This window comes from Gopherus flavomarginatus, chromosome 1, assembly GCF_025201925.1.
Source record: "Gopherus flavomarginatus isolate rGopFla2 chromosome 1, rGopFla2.mat.asm, whole genome shotgun sequence".
NCBI lineage: Eukaryota > Metazoa > Chordata > Testudines > Testudinidae > Gopherus > Gopherus flavomarginatus.
The window spans coordinates 229,453,053-229,468,033 of NC_066617.1; the positions used below are offsets into that span (position 1 = coordinate 229,453,053).

Genomic DNA, 14,981 nt, shown 5'->3' on the forward strand with positions numbered 1-14,981 from the left:
GTAGTGTAGTTTACTGTTATTGTGTATATATATATATATATATATAGTTCATTAGAGTTAGTTGTAGTTCATAGTTATAGTTGTTAATTAGTAAGTGTTGCGGGGTTCGAGGGATAGCCCTTCCCCGCACCCAGTGCCGGAGCTCATGCCTGGCTCACCGGGTTTCAGGCAGTGTTCGGCCTGTCATAGGCCTATGCCGACAGGAGATCCCCATGACTCCTGTTTGAAGTGCCTGGGGGAATCGCACTTATCGGCTAAGTGCCCAATTTGCAAGGCTTTTAAGCCAAGGACAAAAAAGGAGCGGGACATTAGACTGAAACAGCTCCTGATGGAAGCGGCCCTGACACCGTCGCCCTTGGCACCGAGCACGAGCCAGTCGGTGAGCAAAGGCACCCCTACGGCACCGGGCGTCGCCGCTACGCCTAAGGATTCCCGGCACCGGCCACCGCCGGCACCGAAATCGACCCCACGCTGCTCCCTCTCCCCGAGGTCGAAGACGGCGAAGGGTCAGACGACGCCAGAGTTGCAGCCAGAGACTGCACCTACGGCTGACCGCCCGGCACCGATAACTGCCGCGGCACAGCCAAAACCGGTGCTGTCGACTCCAGCTCCACAAGGGCAGTTGAGTCCGGCACCCAACAGCTCCCCGGCACCGGCCGTGGTAGAGCTCACTTACCATCGACTCTGGAGACTTCCTCCGCGGTGAGGGACTTGATTGCCATCACTGAAGCGGCACTGCCTCTACCCCCGGCACCGCCAGTGCGGGTATTGCAGTCCCTGGGCAAGCCGACCCCGACCAGACCGCCGTCGATCAGCGTAGGGGACCGGCACCGATCAAGATCACAGTCCCGCCACCGCTCTGAGTCGAGACATCGCTCCCAATCTCGACGTCGCTCTTGGTCTCGGCACCGGTCCTCGCCACGGCGCCGGTCGGGCTCTTGGCACCGGTTGTGCTCTCGGCACTGGTCAGTCTCTCGATCACCAACACGCTACTCGTGGTACCGCTCCAGCTCCCGGCACCGTACCAGGCACTGTACCTCCCGGAGCAGATCAGGGTGTAGAGACTTAAGATCCCGGTCGACCTCCCGGCACCAAGCCGGTCGCAGGTCCCGGTCTCGCTCTCGGTACCGCTATGAGTACCGGCACCGGTCCCCATGATCAAGAGGTGCAAGATCGGTCGGGACTTCGGCTCCAGGTTTTTCTGCTCCACCTTGGCCGTCCAGACGCACGTCCGCATCCTCCCAGGCGGACAGCTACTACGACCGGGACTGGGATACAGAGGTACCAGTGGGGGTGTTCCAGGACTCTCGGCCGCAGGACATAGGACCTCAGCAGTGGTCCTTGTGGACACCATGGGCGTACCACCAAGCCCAGAGTGCTCCTCTGGTCCAGACCCGCTCTGCTGCCTCAGAACATCGGGCACCAGAGCCCACCATTTCCCGCCCCCCTGCGGTTGAGTCGGAAGAGCAAGTCACACATCCTCCGGACTCCCTGGGGCATCTGGAGCAGGAACCATCCCAGGAGCAGGAGGCCGTCCAAGACCCCCTCCTTCCCAGGGTATCCTCCTCTTCCTCACCGGATGAGGCTGTGGCAGGGACCTCATCATCAGGGCCCCCACCAATAGACCTCAGGGCCCATCAGGACCTTCTGCGCAGAGTGGCCCTCAACATCAACCTCCCAGTGGAGGAGGTCCTGGAAGTCGAGGATCCCATGGTGAGCATCCTTACCGCTGATGCTCCCACCCGGGTCGTGCTGCCGTTCATCAAGACCATCCAGGCCACAGCCGACACCCTCTGGCAGTCTCCAGCCTCCATTCCAACGACGGCAAAGGGAGTTGAGAGAAAGTACATGGTACCTTCTCAGGGGTACGAGTACTTGTACGCCCATCCTCCTCCCTCCTCCTTAGTTGTCCAGTCGGACAACGAAAGGGAATGACATGGCCAGCAGGCACCGGCCCTGAAGTCCAAAGAGGCCATACGAATGGATCTCCTGGGTCGTAAGGTGTACTCAGTGGGGGCCCTACAGCTCCATGTGGCCAACCAACAGGCTCTACTGAGCCGATATAACTATAACACTTGGGCTGAAGTGGGTAGGTTTTCCGAGCTGCTACCCCCGGACTCACGCCAGGAGTTCAATGTGTTCCTGGAGGAGGGCAAGAAAGTGGCCAGGACCTCTCTCCAGGTCTCCCTGGACGCGGCCAACTTGGCAGCCAGAACCTTGGCCTTGGGGATTACTGTGAGGCGCATCTCCTGGCTCCAGGTCTCTAACCTGCCTCCGGAACTGCAGTACACCATCCAGGACTTACCCTTTGATGGCAAGGGTTTGTTCTCGGAGAAGACCGATCCCAGGCTGCAGAGCCTGAAGGATAACAGAGTCATCATGCGCCTTCAGGCCCCAAACTCACCGCCCGTATTTTCCACCTCGCCAGAGGCAGGACCTCAATAGAAGGCGCGGGCGCGGAGGCCGCAGACGCCAGTCCGGTTCCCAAGGAGGCCAAAACCAGGGGCCCTCTAAGGCACCACCAGGCCCCAAGGCCAACTTTTGAAGGTGCGCCCAGGGACGGCGTACAAGCCTCAGAACAGGATCCTCTCCCTCCCTTCTCCAACCGCCTCTCCCACTTCCTCCCGGCGTGGTCCCAATTAACATCAGACTTTTGGGTTCTGCGCACAGTGAAGCAGGGATACCACCTCCAATTTGCTTCATCACCACCCTCCCGTCCCCCTTCCCGGTCCCTCTTCAGGGACCCCTCTCACGAGCAAGCCCTCCTACAGGAGGTCCAATCTCTCCTCGCTGCAGGTGCTATAGAGGAGGTACCTTTAGACGAGAGAGGAAAGGGGTTTTACTCCCGCTATTTTCTGATCCCCAAGTCCAAGGGAGGCCTCAGACCTATCCTAGACCTGCGCGGACTCAACAAATGGATGCTCAAGCTGAAGTTCCGCATGGTCTCCCTGGGAACAATTATCCCATCACTGGATCCTGGAGACTGGTATGCCGCCCTCGACTTGAAGGATGCGTACTTCCATGTTGCCATCTTTCCACCGCACAGGAAGTACCTTCGCTTTATGGCCAACCACCAGCACTTCCAATTCACAGTCCTCCCCTTCGGCCTCTCCATGGCCCCGAGGGTGTTTACAAAGTGCATGGCCGTCGTTGCCGCCCACCTCTGCCGGCAACAGATACATGTGTTCCCGTATCTGGACGACTGGCTCCTCAAGGGGTCCTCTCAGTCTCAGGTACGGAAGCATGTCAATGTAGTTACGGACCTATTCTCCCGGTTGGGACTATTCCTCAACACCGAGAAGTCCACCCTGGTCCCCACGCAGAGGCTGGACTTCATAGGGGCAACACTGGACTCCACTCAAGCCAGGGCCTACTTGCCTCAGCCCCGCTTCCAAGCGATCGTATCGATCATATGGAGCTTACAGGCCTCCCCGATCACCTCAGCTCGCACCTGTCTCGGACTCCTGGGGCATATGGCCGCATGTACTTATGTGACAAAGTATGCCAGGCTCCGCATGAGACCCTTCCAAACGTGGCTCCATTTGGTCTGCCGCCCGGGCAGGGACCCTATAGACGTCCTGGTGACAGTCCCCCCCAGTCCCCTCCGCTCCCTCGATTGGTGGCTAACTCCTTCCCCGGTTTGCGCAGGGATGCCGTTCCATCCACAGCCACCGTCGATGACCTTAATGACAGATGCGTCATCCCTCGGTTGGGAAGCCCACCTAGGTCACCTGCATACCCAGGGCCTTTGGTCGTCCCAGGAGCTGACACTCCATATAAACGTCCGCAAGTTGAGGGCAGTCCGCCTTGCCTGCCAGGCGTTTCAACACCTGCACGGCCGTTGTGTTTCGGTGTTCACGGACAACACAACGGCCATGTACTACATCAACAAGCAAGGAGGGACCCGCTCGTCTCCCCTGTGTCAGGAGGCCGTTCAACTCTGGGACTTCTGTATAGCCCAGTCGATAGATCTAGTGGCATCCTTTCTTCCGGGGGTCCGGAATGCTCTGGCAGATCGGCTCAGCCGGTCCTTTCTATGTCACGAGTGGTCAATAAGACTGGATGTCATCCATTCGATCTTCCGGAGGTGGGGATTTCCCTGCATAGACCTGTTTGCCTCCCGCTCGAACAGGAAGTGCCAGGAGTTCTGCTCTTTTCAGGGTCTCTCCCCCGGGTCGATCACGGATGCATTCCTCCTGTTGTGAAGACACCACCTGTTGTATGCCTTCCCTCCGTTTCCCCTGGTTCACAAGGTCCTGTTGAAGCTCTGCAGGGACAAAGCGCATCTGATCCTGATCGCATCTGCGTGGCCCAGACAGCACTGGTTCACCACCCTGCTAGATCTGTCCGTAGACACCCCAGTTCCCCTCCCTCTCCTCCCGGACCTGATCACACAGGACCACGGCAGGCTTCGTCACCCAGACCTGCAAGCTCTCCACCTCACGGCGTGGCTCCTGCGTGGCTAAACGCGGCAGAGTTGAACTGTTCCACGCCGGTTCAGCATGTTCTCCTCAGCAGCAGGAAGCCTTCCACCCGCTTCAAGTACTTGGCAAAGTGGAAACGCTTCTCTTGCTGGTGCGCAACTCAGGGCGTTACTCCTTCGGATGCCTCGATCCCCACAGTCCTAGACTACCTCTGGTACCTTAAGCAGCATGGCCTAGCGACATCCTCTCTGAAGGTGCACTTAGCGGCCATATCCACTTTCCGACCAGGCGAGGGCGGCCACTCCGTGTTCTCCCACCCCTTGTTCTCTCGGTTCATTAAGGGTCTAGAGCGTCTCTATCCCCCCGTACGTCACCCTGCCCCTACCTGGGATCTTAACTTGGTCCTAACCAGGCTCATGCTCCCGCCATTCGAGCCGCTAGCGACTTGCTCGCTCCTGTACCTATCGTGGAAAACAGCGTTCCTGGTGGCCATTACATCGGCCAGGCGGGTCTCCGAACTAAGAGCTCTCACGGTGGATCCCCCATACACTGTTTTCCATAAAGACAAGGTACAGCTGCGCCCTCATCCAGCGTTCCTCCCTAAGGTTGTGTCTGCCTTCCACACCACCCAGGACATCTTCCTCCCGGTCTTCTTTCCAAAGCCCCACTCTTCTCGGCGGGAGCAGCAGCTACACTCCTTAGATGTACGCAGGGCACTCGCCTTCTACACTGAGCGTACAAAGCTGTTCCGAAAGTCTCCCCAACTGTTTGTGGCAGTCGCGGAACGGATGAAAGGCCTGCCAGTCTCTTCCCAGAGGATTTCCTCCTGGCTGACTGCTTGCATTCGCACATGCTATGACCTAGCTCATGTCCCTTCGGGCCACCTTACGGCGCACTCTACTAGAGATCAAGCGTCATCAACCGCCTTCCTGGCACGCATGCCTATCCAGGAGATATGCCGTGCAGCGACCTGGTCATCGGTCCACACCTTCACCTCGCACTACGCGCTGGTCTAGCAATCTAGAGATGATGCAGCCTTTGGCGCAGTGGTTCTGCATACCGCCACATCTCACTCCGACCCCTCTGCCTAGGTAAAGCTTGGGAATCACCTAACTGGAATGCATATGAGCAATCACTCGAAGAAGAAAAGACGGTTACTCACCTTTGTAACTGTTGTTCTTCGAGATGTGTTGCTCATATCCATCCCAAACCCACCCTCCTTCCCCACTGTCGGAGTAGCCGGCAAGAAGGAACTGAAGGGTGGCCGGGTCGGCTGAGGTATATATTAGGCGCCATAGCGGCGCCACTCCAGGGGGCTCCCAGCCGACCCGCCGAGTGTTGCTAGGGTAAAAGTTTCTCCGATGAACGTGCACGCGGCGTGCGCACACCTAACTGGAATGGATATGAGCAACACATCTCGAAGAACAACAGTTACAAGGTGAGTAACCGTCTTTTCTGTGGGGGACCCTGAAGTGGTACAGTGAGCCCTTTGGAGTTCATTTGGACTTCAGAGTCTTGTTAATCTAGTGACTTCAGTGATTTCTTTGCCATGAAGGAAAGAAGGGCCAGGATTTGTCCCTAATTCAATGATTCTCATAATTCAGTAATCCTCAATGCGTCATCCACTTATGAGAGCAAATGGGTAAGGTTCTGTTGTAGCTTTTTTATATTTTATATTTACTGCATTTATAAAATGCCTGTACAACATCGCTTTACATTAGAGGTGTTATTTGTATCACTTTTCTGATACTAGTTTAAACCACTCTAGATATGTTTTTAAAACTGAATACATTGCCCCTTATTGATCGTGGAATGATTCTCAGCATGGTTTGGCTCCTAATTCAGATTTCTGCAATTTAATGTCAAACTTGCAAAGGCATTGTTTTTGAAAGCACACCTCTGTTTCCCTGTCAATGGAATATGATGCTCTCCAGCACTTCTTATTTTTTTGCAGGGAAACTCTCATACTAAACTCTTGCACACACCCAAATCATACTTGATGAGCAGGAAAACCAGGAAGGCAAAATAGTAAAAATTTTAAAATTCATAACAATGTCTTTGTAGCCATAAATTACATGTTTGTTACCTGTTAGATTTGTGATGTGTTACATTATACATTATTTCTAGTTAGAAAGTACACAGCTAATGCAATGAGAATTGCTCATCTAGAGGCCTGGAACTAGTGTTCTTAACTTTTTTCATCTCACTGTTTGCCAGAAGAGGAAGCTTGGCTTTTTCCTAAAATATTTTAATTCCTATTGATGCTTTTAATACAACAAGCTGCCATCGGATAAAAGGGAAGGTCCTCTCGTGGATTGGTAACTGGTTAAAAGATAGGAAACAAAGGATAGGGAAATAGTCAGTTTTCAGAAAGAAGAGAGGTAAATAGTGGTGTACCCCAAGGGTCAGTACTGGGACCTGTCCTATTCCACATATTCCTAAATGATCTGGAAAAAGAGGTAAACAGTCAGGTGACAAATTTGTAGATTATACAAAACTACTCAAGATAGTTAAGTCCCAAACAGACTGTGAAGAGCTGCAAAGGAATCTCACAAAACTGGGTGACTGGGCAAGAAAATGGCGGATGAAATTCAATGTTGATAAATGCAAAGTAATGCACAGTGGAAAACATAATCCCAATTATATATATAAAATGATGGGGTCTAAATTAGCTGTTACCACTCAAGAAAGAGATCTTGGAGTCATTGTGGATAGTTCTCTGAAAACATCAGTGTGCAGCGGCAGTCAAAAAAGCTAACAGAATGTTGGGAATCATTAAGAAAGGGATAGATAATAAGACAGAAAATATATTGCCTGTATATAAATCCCTGATGTGCCTACATCTTGAATACTGCCTTCAGATGTGGTCATACCATCTCAAAAAAGATATATTAGAACTGGAAAAGGTTCAGAAAAGGGCAGCAAAAATTATTAGGGGTATGGAATGGCTTCCATATCAGGAAGGGTTAATAAGACTGGGACTTTTAAGCTTGGAAAAGAGACGACTAAGGGGGATATTAATGAGGTCTATAAAATCATGACTGGTGTGGAGAAGGTAAATAAGGAAGTGTTATTTACTCCTCATAACACAAGAACTAGGGGTCACCAAATGAAATTAATAGGCAGCAGGTTTAAAACATATAAAAGGAAGTATTTTTTCACACAACACACAGTCAGTCTGTGGAACTCCTTACCAGAGGATGTTGTGAAGGCCAAGACTATAACAGGATTCAAAAAAGAACAAGATAAATTCATGGAGGATAATCCCATCAATGGCTATTAGCCAGAATGGGCAGGGATGGTGTCCCTTGCCTCTGCCAGAAGCTGGGAATGGGCAACAGGGGATGGATCATGTGTTCATTCCTTCTGAGGCACCTGGCATTGGCCACTGTCGGAAGACAGGATACTGAGCTAGATGGACCTTTGGTCTGATCCACTATGGCTGTTCTTATGTAACAAATATAAAATAAAGTATTAGTATATCATCCTTCATGTTGTCTAAGATGCATGTAATAAATTGACTTTTAAAGCAACGTAACTACTATTGGTATTTGTTCTTGGTTTCCTTACATTGTCAGAGTTCCTACTTAAATGAATGGGAGCTTGACCTGCACAACCACTGCTGGAATGGGTTCTATAATGTTGAATAACACAGCTTCTTGAAATAGCAAACCAGTTACTCCTGGCCGTCACTATAATTGTAACAGGTGACAGTCTGCAACAGATGAGTATGAGCAGTTCATGTTAACAAATGAGGTCCCTCAAAAATCCCCAAGTACTATAAAAGTTTTCTTCTGTTTTATTTCCTGTAAACATTTGACATGTCTTGCTGTTCAATAAGCAAATAACACAGACAATGTTTAATTTCTGTCAGGGGAACTAATCTGAATTTACACAGGTGTAACTGAGATCAGAATCTGGCCCTTTGAAGATAAATTTGCTAAATAGTCTCATAAGATACCAGAACAATTGTTTACCTCTCTTTTTACCTCTACACTGTTTTAATCAAAGCAAGCTGTATTATATTTTAGTTAGTGGTGGTGTTATACTCTACTTCCTGGTGTTTGGATGGTGTCTGACATCATCTTCTTACTCACAGCCGCCTTTGATGGGGAGAAACATGCCATCAATCTTCCTTCCGTAAACAGTGCATCATTTGTCCTGCGTTTCTTGGAGAAGCTCTGCCACAGTCTGCAGTGTGATAATCTTTTTAGTAGCCAGCCCTTCAGCCCTTATATGGGAAATGCACATAGTCCTACAGAGTATGATAGGACCAAACCAGGTAATACTAAATTACACTATTTCTTTTTCAAGTACAACATGTTTTGGTGTGTATGGTTATTTTGTGCAATTCATTTTTTGATATATCCTCCTACAACTTGAATTGATTGAAATGAGTACTGTGTGGTTCTTAGTAAAATTAGTCCTAGTGTGATGGGGTGATTTAAACCACATGTGGAAAAACTGTATTGTTAAGCAAATTCTTTTCTTTAGGCAAACAAGGCAATGTATACATCATCCCACTGTGATGCTGCAGAAGATCTAGTTTAAACTTTACATTTAATCTGTTTGATTTATGCACATATAGTAAAATATATTTAATTCACAGCAGCAAAATATAATTATTACCTGCCTAAAATAAGTTTGCCCTATAAGATTGAATGCAGCCCCCCTCTACCCAACTGAAAGGTGCTTCATCCTGATTCTTCCTTTCTCCCTTCTGTGACCATTGCAAAGGTGTTGAGACTACATAGAGTCTATCATAGGTATGGAGAGAAACCAGGGTTTATAGATGGCTGGCTGTGGTGGTTTAGGAAATGAGGAACCCATTTCTGCAAGTGAAGAACACAGCACCCCTTACCTTGATTGCAAGGACAGGCATGGTACCCCTGAGGTCTCCTTCTGCATCCAGCTGCTGACTACAGTGTCAGCAGTATCCAGGACTTAGCCCATAATGAGACTAAGATAATTATATAGAAAACTGAAGTGAGAGTTGAAATGAAATAATCCTAAAAGTAAAGGAGTAAGACCAGAAAATGATGTAGAAAAAATCTCTCTCTCTCTCATAATGAAGGTCACCATCTGAAACTAAAAGCGTTAATGTTAGAGATGTTTAGTAGGGTGTCAGGCGATTAAAACAATTGCGATTAATTGCACTGTTAATAATAGAATACTATTTATATACATATTTTTGGATGTTTTCTCCATTTTCAAATATTTTGATTTCAATTACAACACAGAATACAAAGTGTACATTGCTCACTTAATATTTATTTTTGATTAAACTATTTGCACTGTAAAAAAAACAAAATAAATAGTATTTTTCAATTCACCTAATACAAGTACTGTAGTGTAATTTCTAGCATGTAAGTTGAACTTACAAATGTAGAATTATGTACAAAGAATAACTGCATTCAAAAATAAAACAATGTAAAACTTCAGAGCCTACAAATCCACTCAGTCTTACTTCAGCCAGTCGTTCAGACAAACACGTTTGGTTATAATTTGCAGGAGATAATGCTACCCGTTTCTTGTTCACATTGTCACCTGAAAATGAGAACCGGTGTTTGTGTGGTACTATTGTAGCCGGCATCACAACATATTTACATGCCAGATGAACTAAAGATTCATATGTCCCTTCATGCTTCAACCACCTTTCCAGAGGACACACGTCCATGCTGATGATGGGTTCTACTCGATAAAGATCCAAAGCAGAGCGGACTGACTCATGTTCCTTTTCATCATCTGAGTCAGATGCTACCAGCAGAAGGTTGATTTTCTTTTTTGGTGGTTCGGAATCTGTAGTTTCCACGTCAGAGTGTTTCTCTTTTAAGCCTTCTGAAAGCATGCTCTACACTTCGTCCCTCTCAGATTTTGGATGGCACTTCAGATTCTTAAAGCCCTGGGTCAACTGCTGTAGCTATTTTTAGAAATCGCACATGGTACCTTCCTTGTATTTTTGTCAAATCTGCTGTGAAAGTGTTCTTAAAACAAACGTGCTGGGTCATGATCCGAGACTGTTATAACATGAAATATATGACAGAATGCAGATAAAACAGAACAGGAGATATACAATTCCCCTCCAATGAGTTCAGTCACAAATTTAATTAACATCTAATTTTTTTAATGAGCATCATCAGCGTTGAAGCATGTCCTCTGGAATGGTGGCCAAAGCATGAAGGGGCATATGGATGTTTAGCATATCTAGCACGTAAATACCTTGCAGTGCTGGCTACAAAAGTGCCATGTGAATGCCTGTTCTCACTTTCAGATGACATTGTGAATAAGAAGCAGGCAGCGTTATCTCCCGTAAATATAAACAAACTTGTTCTTGTTCAGCTAATTGTGAAGACAAGGTAGGACTGAGTGGACTTGTAGGCTGTAAAGTTTTTACATTGTTTTATTTTGAGTGCAGTTATGTAACAAAAAAAAAATCTACATTTGTAAGCTGCATTTTCATAATAGAGATTTCACTATAGTACTTGTATGAGGTGAATAGAAAAATATTTCTTTTGTTTATCGTTTTTACAGTGCAAATATTTGTAATAAAAATAATATAAAGTGAGCACTGTACACTTTGTATTCTGTATTGTAATTGAAATCAATATATTTGAAAATGTAGAAAAACATCCAAAATATTTAATATATTTCAATTGGTATTCTGTTGTTTAACAGTGCAATTAATTGTGATTAATTTTTTTAATCACAATTAATTTTTTTTAGTTAATTATATGAGTTAATTGCAATCGACTGCCTTAATGTTTAGGTGATTGTACACAGGCAACCAAAAAGGAAGAGAAAAATAGATTGAGGTGAAGCTAGTGTTCTTCTTGTGCTTGCTCATGTCCATTCCACGTAAAGGTGTGCGCACACCGCATGCACAGTTGCTATAAATTTTTCCCTCAGTTGTATCCATTGGGCCAGCTCTAGCACTCTCTGGTGTCGTGTGCTCATGTGCTGATATAAGGGGCCTGGTCGGCTCTGCATCCTCTCAGTTCCTTCTTACAGCCCGTGATGGTCACTGGAACAAATGATTTTGCCTCGGCAGGGCATTCAATCAGTGGTTCTGTTATTCCCACCTTTTTTTTTTTTTTCACATGTTTAGTAACCTTCATTTATTTATTTATTTTACTATTTTACTATTTAGTGTGTATGATTAGATCTCCCCCCCCTGCCATGTTTAGCATAGAGGGGCATCCTCTACCCATAGGGCCAGGCATGCCCTAGTCTCCAGGCTTCGAATCCTTTGCCTCCTGCAGCAAGCCCAACTTGAGGACCAGCTTCAACTATGCCCCCTCGCAGCATTCTTCCCAAAGGTGGTCTCACAGTTTCATAGTAATCAGGTTTTTTTCCTGCCAGTTTTCTTCCAAAAGTTGCACAAGAATTCGGAGGAGCAGCATCTCCACACACTGGATGTTAGATGTGCCGTGGCCCTCTACGTTCAGAGGACCAAGCCATTCCATAAATCAGTGTAGATCTTTGTGGCAGTAGCAGACAGTATGAAAGGCCTACCAGTTTCTGCTCAGAGAATTTCATCCTGGATCAGTTTCTGCATTTGTACAGGCTATGAGCAGGCGGGCATCCCATCTCCTGCCATCTTGAAATCCCATTTGATGAATGCTCAGGCTTTATCATCAGCGTTTCTGGCCCAGGTCCCAGTCCAAGACCTCTGCAGAGCAGCAACTTGGTCTATGCAATCACCCAGCGGACAAGACATGATGCCAAGTTTGGTAGAGCAGTGTTGTGATCCACGTGTCTGTGAACTCTGACCTCAGCTCCCTGAGTTCTGCTTGGGATTCACTTAAAATGGAATGAACATGAGCAAATACTTGAAGAAAAAAAAAACAGTTACTAACCTTTCCATAACTGAATTAGCTGACAAGAGGGAACTGAGAGGATGCAGGGCTGGCCAGGACCCTTATACTGGCGCATGAATGTGCAGCCCCAGAGGGTGCTAGAACTGGCCTGACAGATACCGCTGAGGGAAAAATCTCCGGCAACAGTGCATGCCCACCTAACTTGGAATGGACATGAGCAACACATCTCAAAGAACAAGTGTTACAGAAAAGTTAGTAACTGTTTTTACCCTATTCCTGTAGCTCTTGATTTTTGGTTAAATTTTTCTAGCCAAAATATAGCTGCCATCTATATGATATATAATAATAACAGTGGGTCTCAAAGCGCTTTACAAAGGAGGTCAGTAACATTATCCCCATTTTACAGATGGATAAAGTGACTTACCCCAGGTCACCCAGCAGAGTTGGGAATAGAACCCAAGCCTCCTGAGTCTCACAATCCAGTGCTCTAGCCACTAGCTCATAACTGCAAACATTTGATCTGGCTGCAGTCTCAGAAGGTTCTTATTAGGGGAGAAACTTAGATGGCTGTATAGAAGCTGCTGTGTTCCTGTGTGCTTCTTTGGAAGTTGGTGTTTTTTCCTTTTATGGCGCTGCTAGTTAAAACAAGCTGTAATCTGACTGTAACTTTGTAGGTTTGGTTAATAAGGTGGAAAAATAGATGCAATATGCCATTAAGCTTCCCTTATCTTGTCTGTCAAGCAAGAAGCTCTGTATTTTGAACTCTCTTTAGGATGAAGCCAGCTCAAGGCAACTTGGGTGATAACTGTCTGACCCAACTATATTTTAGCCCTGAAAGTTTGTGTGGTGATAACTGAGCCTGCCTGATAAGGTTAAGCTAATAGTGAAAGATATTGTCACTGAAGACTTGTGGGTAATGTTTCAAATTGGTGTAAGGTAGTACTGTCTGAGTTGTGCTACAGTCATTCCAAGACACACAATATAGGGAGCAGAATTAAAATCCAGTGAGTGAATACAGCACACATTCACCTCACTTTTATATCTTTCCTCTTTCCCCCAACAATTTTATTAGTTCTGAAATGAAAGACTGTAACTTTTTCTGTTGACAGCAAAAGAGGAAATATCAGAAAACAGAAGTACTAAACGATATTCTCAGGATTCTCCACCCTACAGTGCCCCTCTCTCCCCTAAACTCCCCAGATCTGACGCTCACCCATCTGAAGGTAACTTAAGTGCATTTGTTGCATTTTGTCGGAGGGTTATTTGTATTCGTAGTATTTCAAATAAAAGAGTAAACAAGTACAACTAATTTTATCCAGCCTTAGCCATCAGCAGTTGACAGAATGCATAGTCACAGTGGTGTGTATGTGTGTAAGTAATTATTGGTGAATGGGCACAAATGTTGCACTTTGGGAGAACTAATGTAGCTTTGGGAGCTTAGGCCTCTAACGCAACCAGTCCTTTTTTGGGAAAAGGTTTAAAGATTCGCTGCAGACCGTTGATGAATGAAGCTGTCTGCTTAATGTGCAACAGCTTACTAAAAAGCCAAGTAGGATGCTGCATCCCATTAAAATGGGATAGAAAATAAACTACTATAACAACTATGTGAAATACACACTCTCTGCACCGCTGGAGTATTGCACTGTCTGTTAGCCTAACTTGAGTTCAGAAAAAGACATTGAGGATGGCAGGAGATTTGCAAGGGTTGATTATGAGAGTCAATTAGAGATTTGTGACCTGACTTTTGAGAGGTTCTGAGCTCCTGCAGCTCCCGCTAGCTTCAGTGAGATCTCTGCTCCTCTGCAGATGGAGCCATTACACTATATTTAGAGAGCAAGAGGAGATGAAGATAATGCTAGGCTTATTTAAGACAAGTCAGTCATTCCTTTTCTAGTCTAATAACAGAAACAAGGGACCTAGAAATTGGTAGCAAATTTAGAATTGATATAAAAAGGAGACACTATTTTATACATACAATAAATCTGTGGAATTGAGTCAGACATTTCTAATGGACTTAGAGGAGTCTGGGTATGTACATGAATAAATATAGCACACGTAGCTGTACTAAAATAGAGTTGCTCAAACCAAAATGTATGATTCAAATATAGGCCAGTTAGCTGCAGTACCCAGTAAGGAATCCTGTGCACTCAAAATAAGCGTGATCACTTTCCTATCCGTATTCAATATATAGGTCTAATAACTACATAATAAAGGAAGTTTTAATAACCAGTAGTTCATTTATTATAAAGTATGGTTGCCTGGATTTCCAAAAAAAAAAAATGTAAGAAAAATAAATGTGTTGTCATATTTAAGGATCAGAATTTGTGTTGTTTCCCACTCAGCCTTTTAAGGCAGTGTCCTCTACTGAAAATCTGGAGGTAATTAAAGATCTCGCACTCATAGGTTGGTTAGCAAGAAAGACCTAGAATATCTGTTGGAAAGGATCTTCTTTTAGCAATGCTTTTTCTTTCTAATCTGCTCGAAGATATTTCTTCAGGTTTTTGCTGTCTGTTCTGTTAGATGACCGTTTCCTCTTTGCAGTCATGGAGGATAATGGAAAAAAGCTGCAACCTAAGTGGCTAACTACTGTAGCCAAGTACATCACTCTAAATCCTGTATTAAGAAGAACCTTTGACTTCTGCCCCCAATTCCCAGAGGATCTAAAAGATTTTTCAAATTCTTGTGAAGATCTTCAGGCTAAGACATAGGCCTCTGTTATGCTGAACCCATAAGGCCACTT

At 46.2% G+C, this 14,981-nt stretch overlaps 1 protein-coding gene across 7 annotated transcripts in view; it reads left to right on the plus strand.

Moving 5' to 3' along the window:
- Window positions 1-14,981, plus strand: part of SCML2 (Scm polycomb group protein like 2) — a 141,287-nt gene that overhangs the window by 112,686 nt on the left and 13,620 nt on the right. For all 7 annotated transcript variants that reach the window (XM_050936544.1, XM_050936546.1, XM_050936545.1 and 4 more), the window contains 2 exons: window positions 8,524-8,706; window positions 13,351-13,464. In XM_050936544.1, coding sequence (XP_050792501.1) covers window positions 8,524-8,706; window positions 13,351-13,464 — 297 coding nt within the window. The remainder of the gene's footprint in view (window positions 1-8,523; window positions 8,707-13,350; window positions 13,465-14,981) is intronic.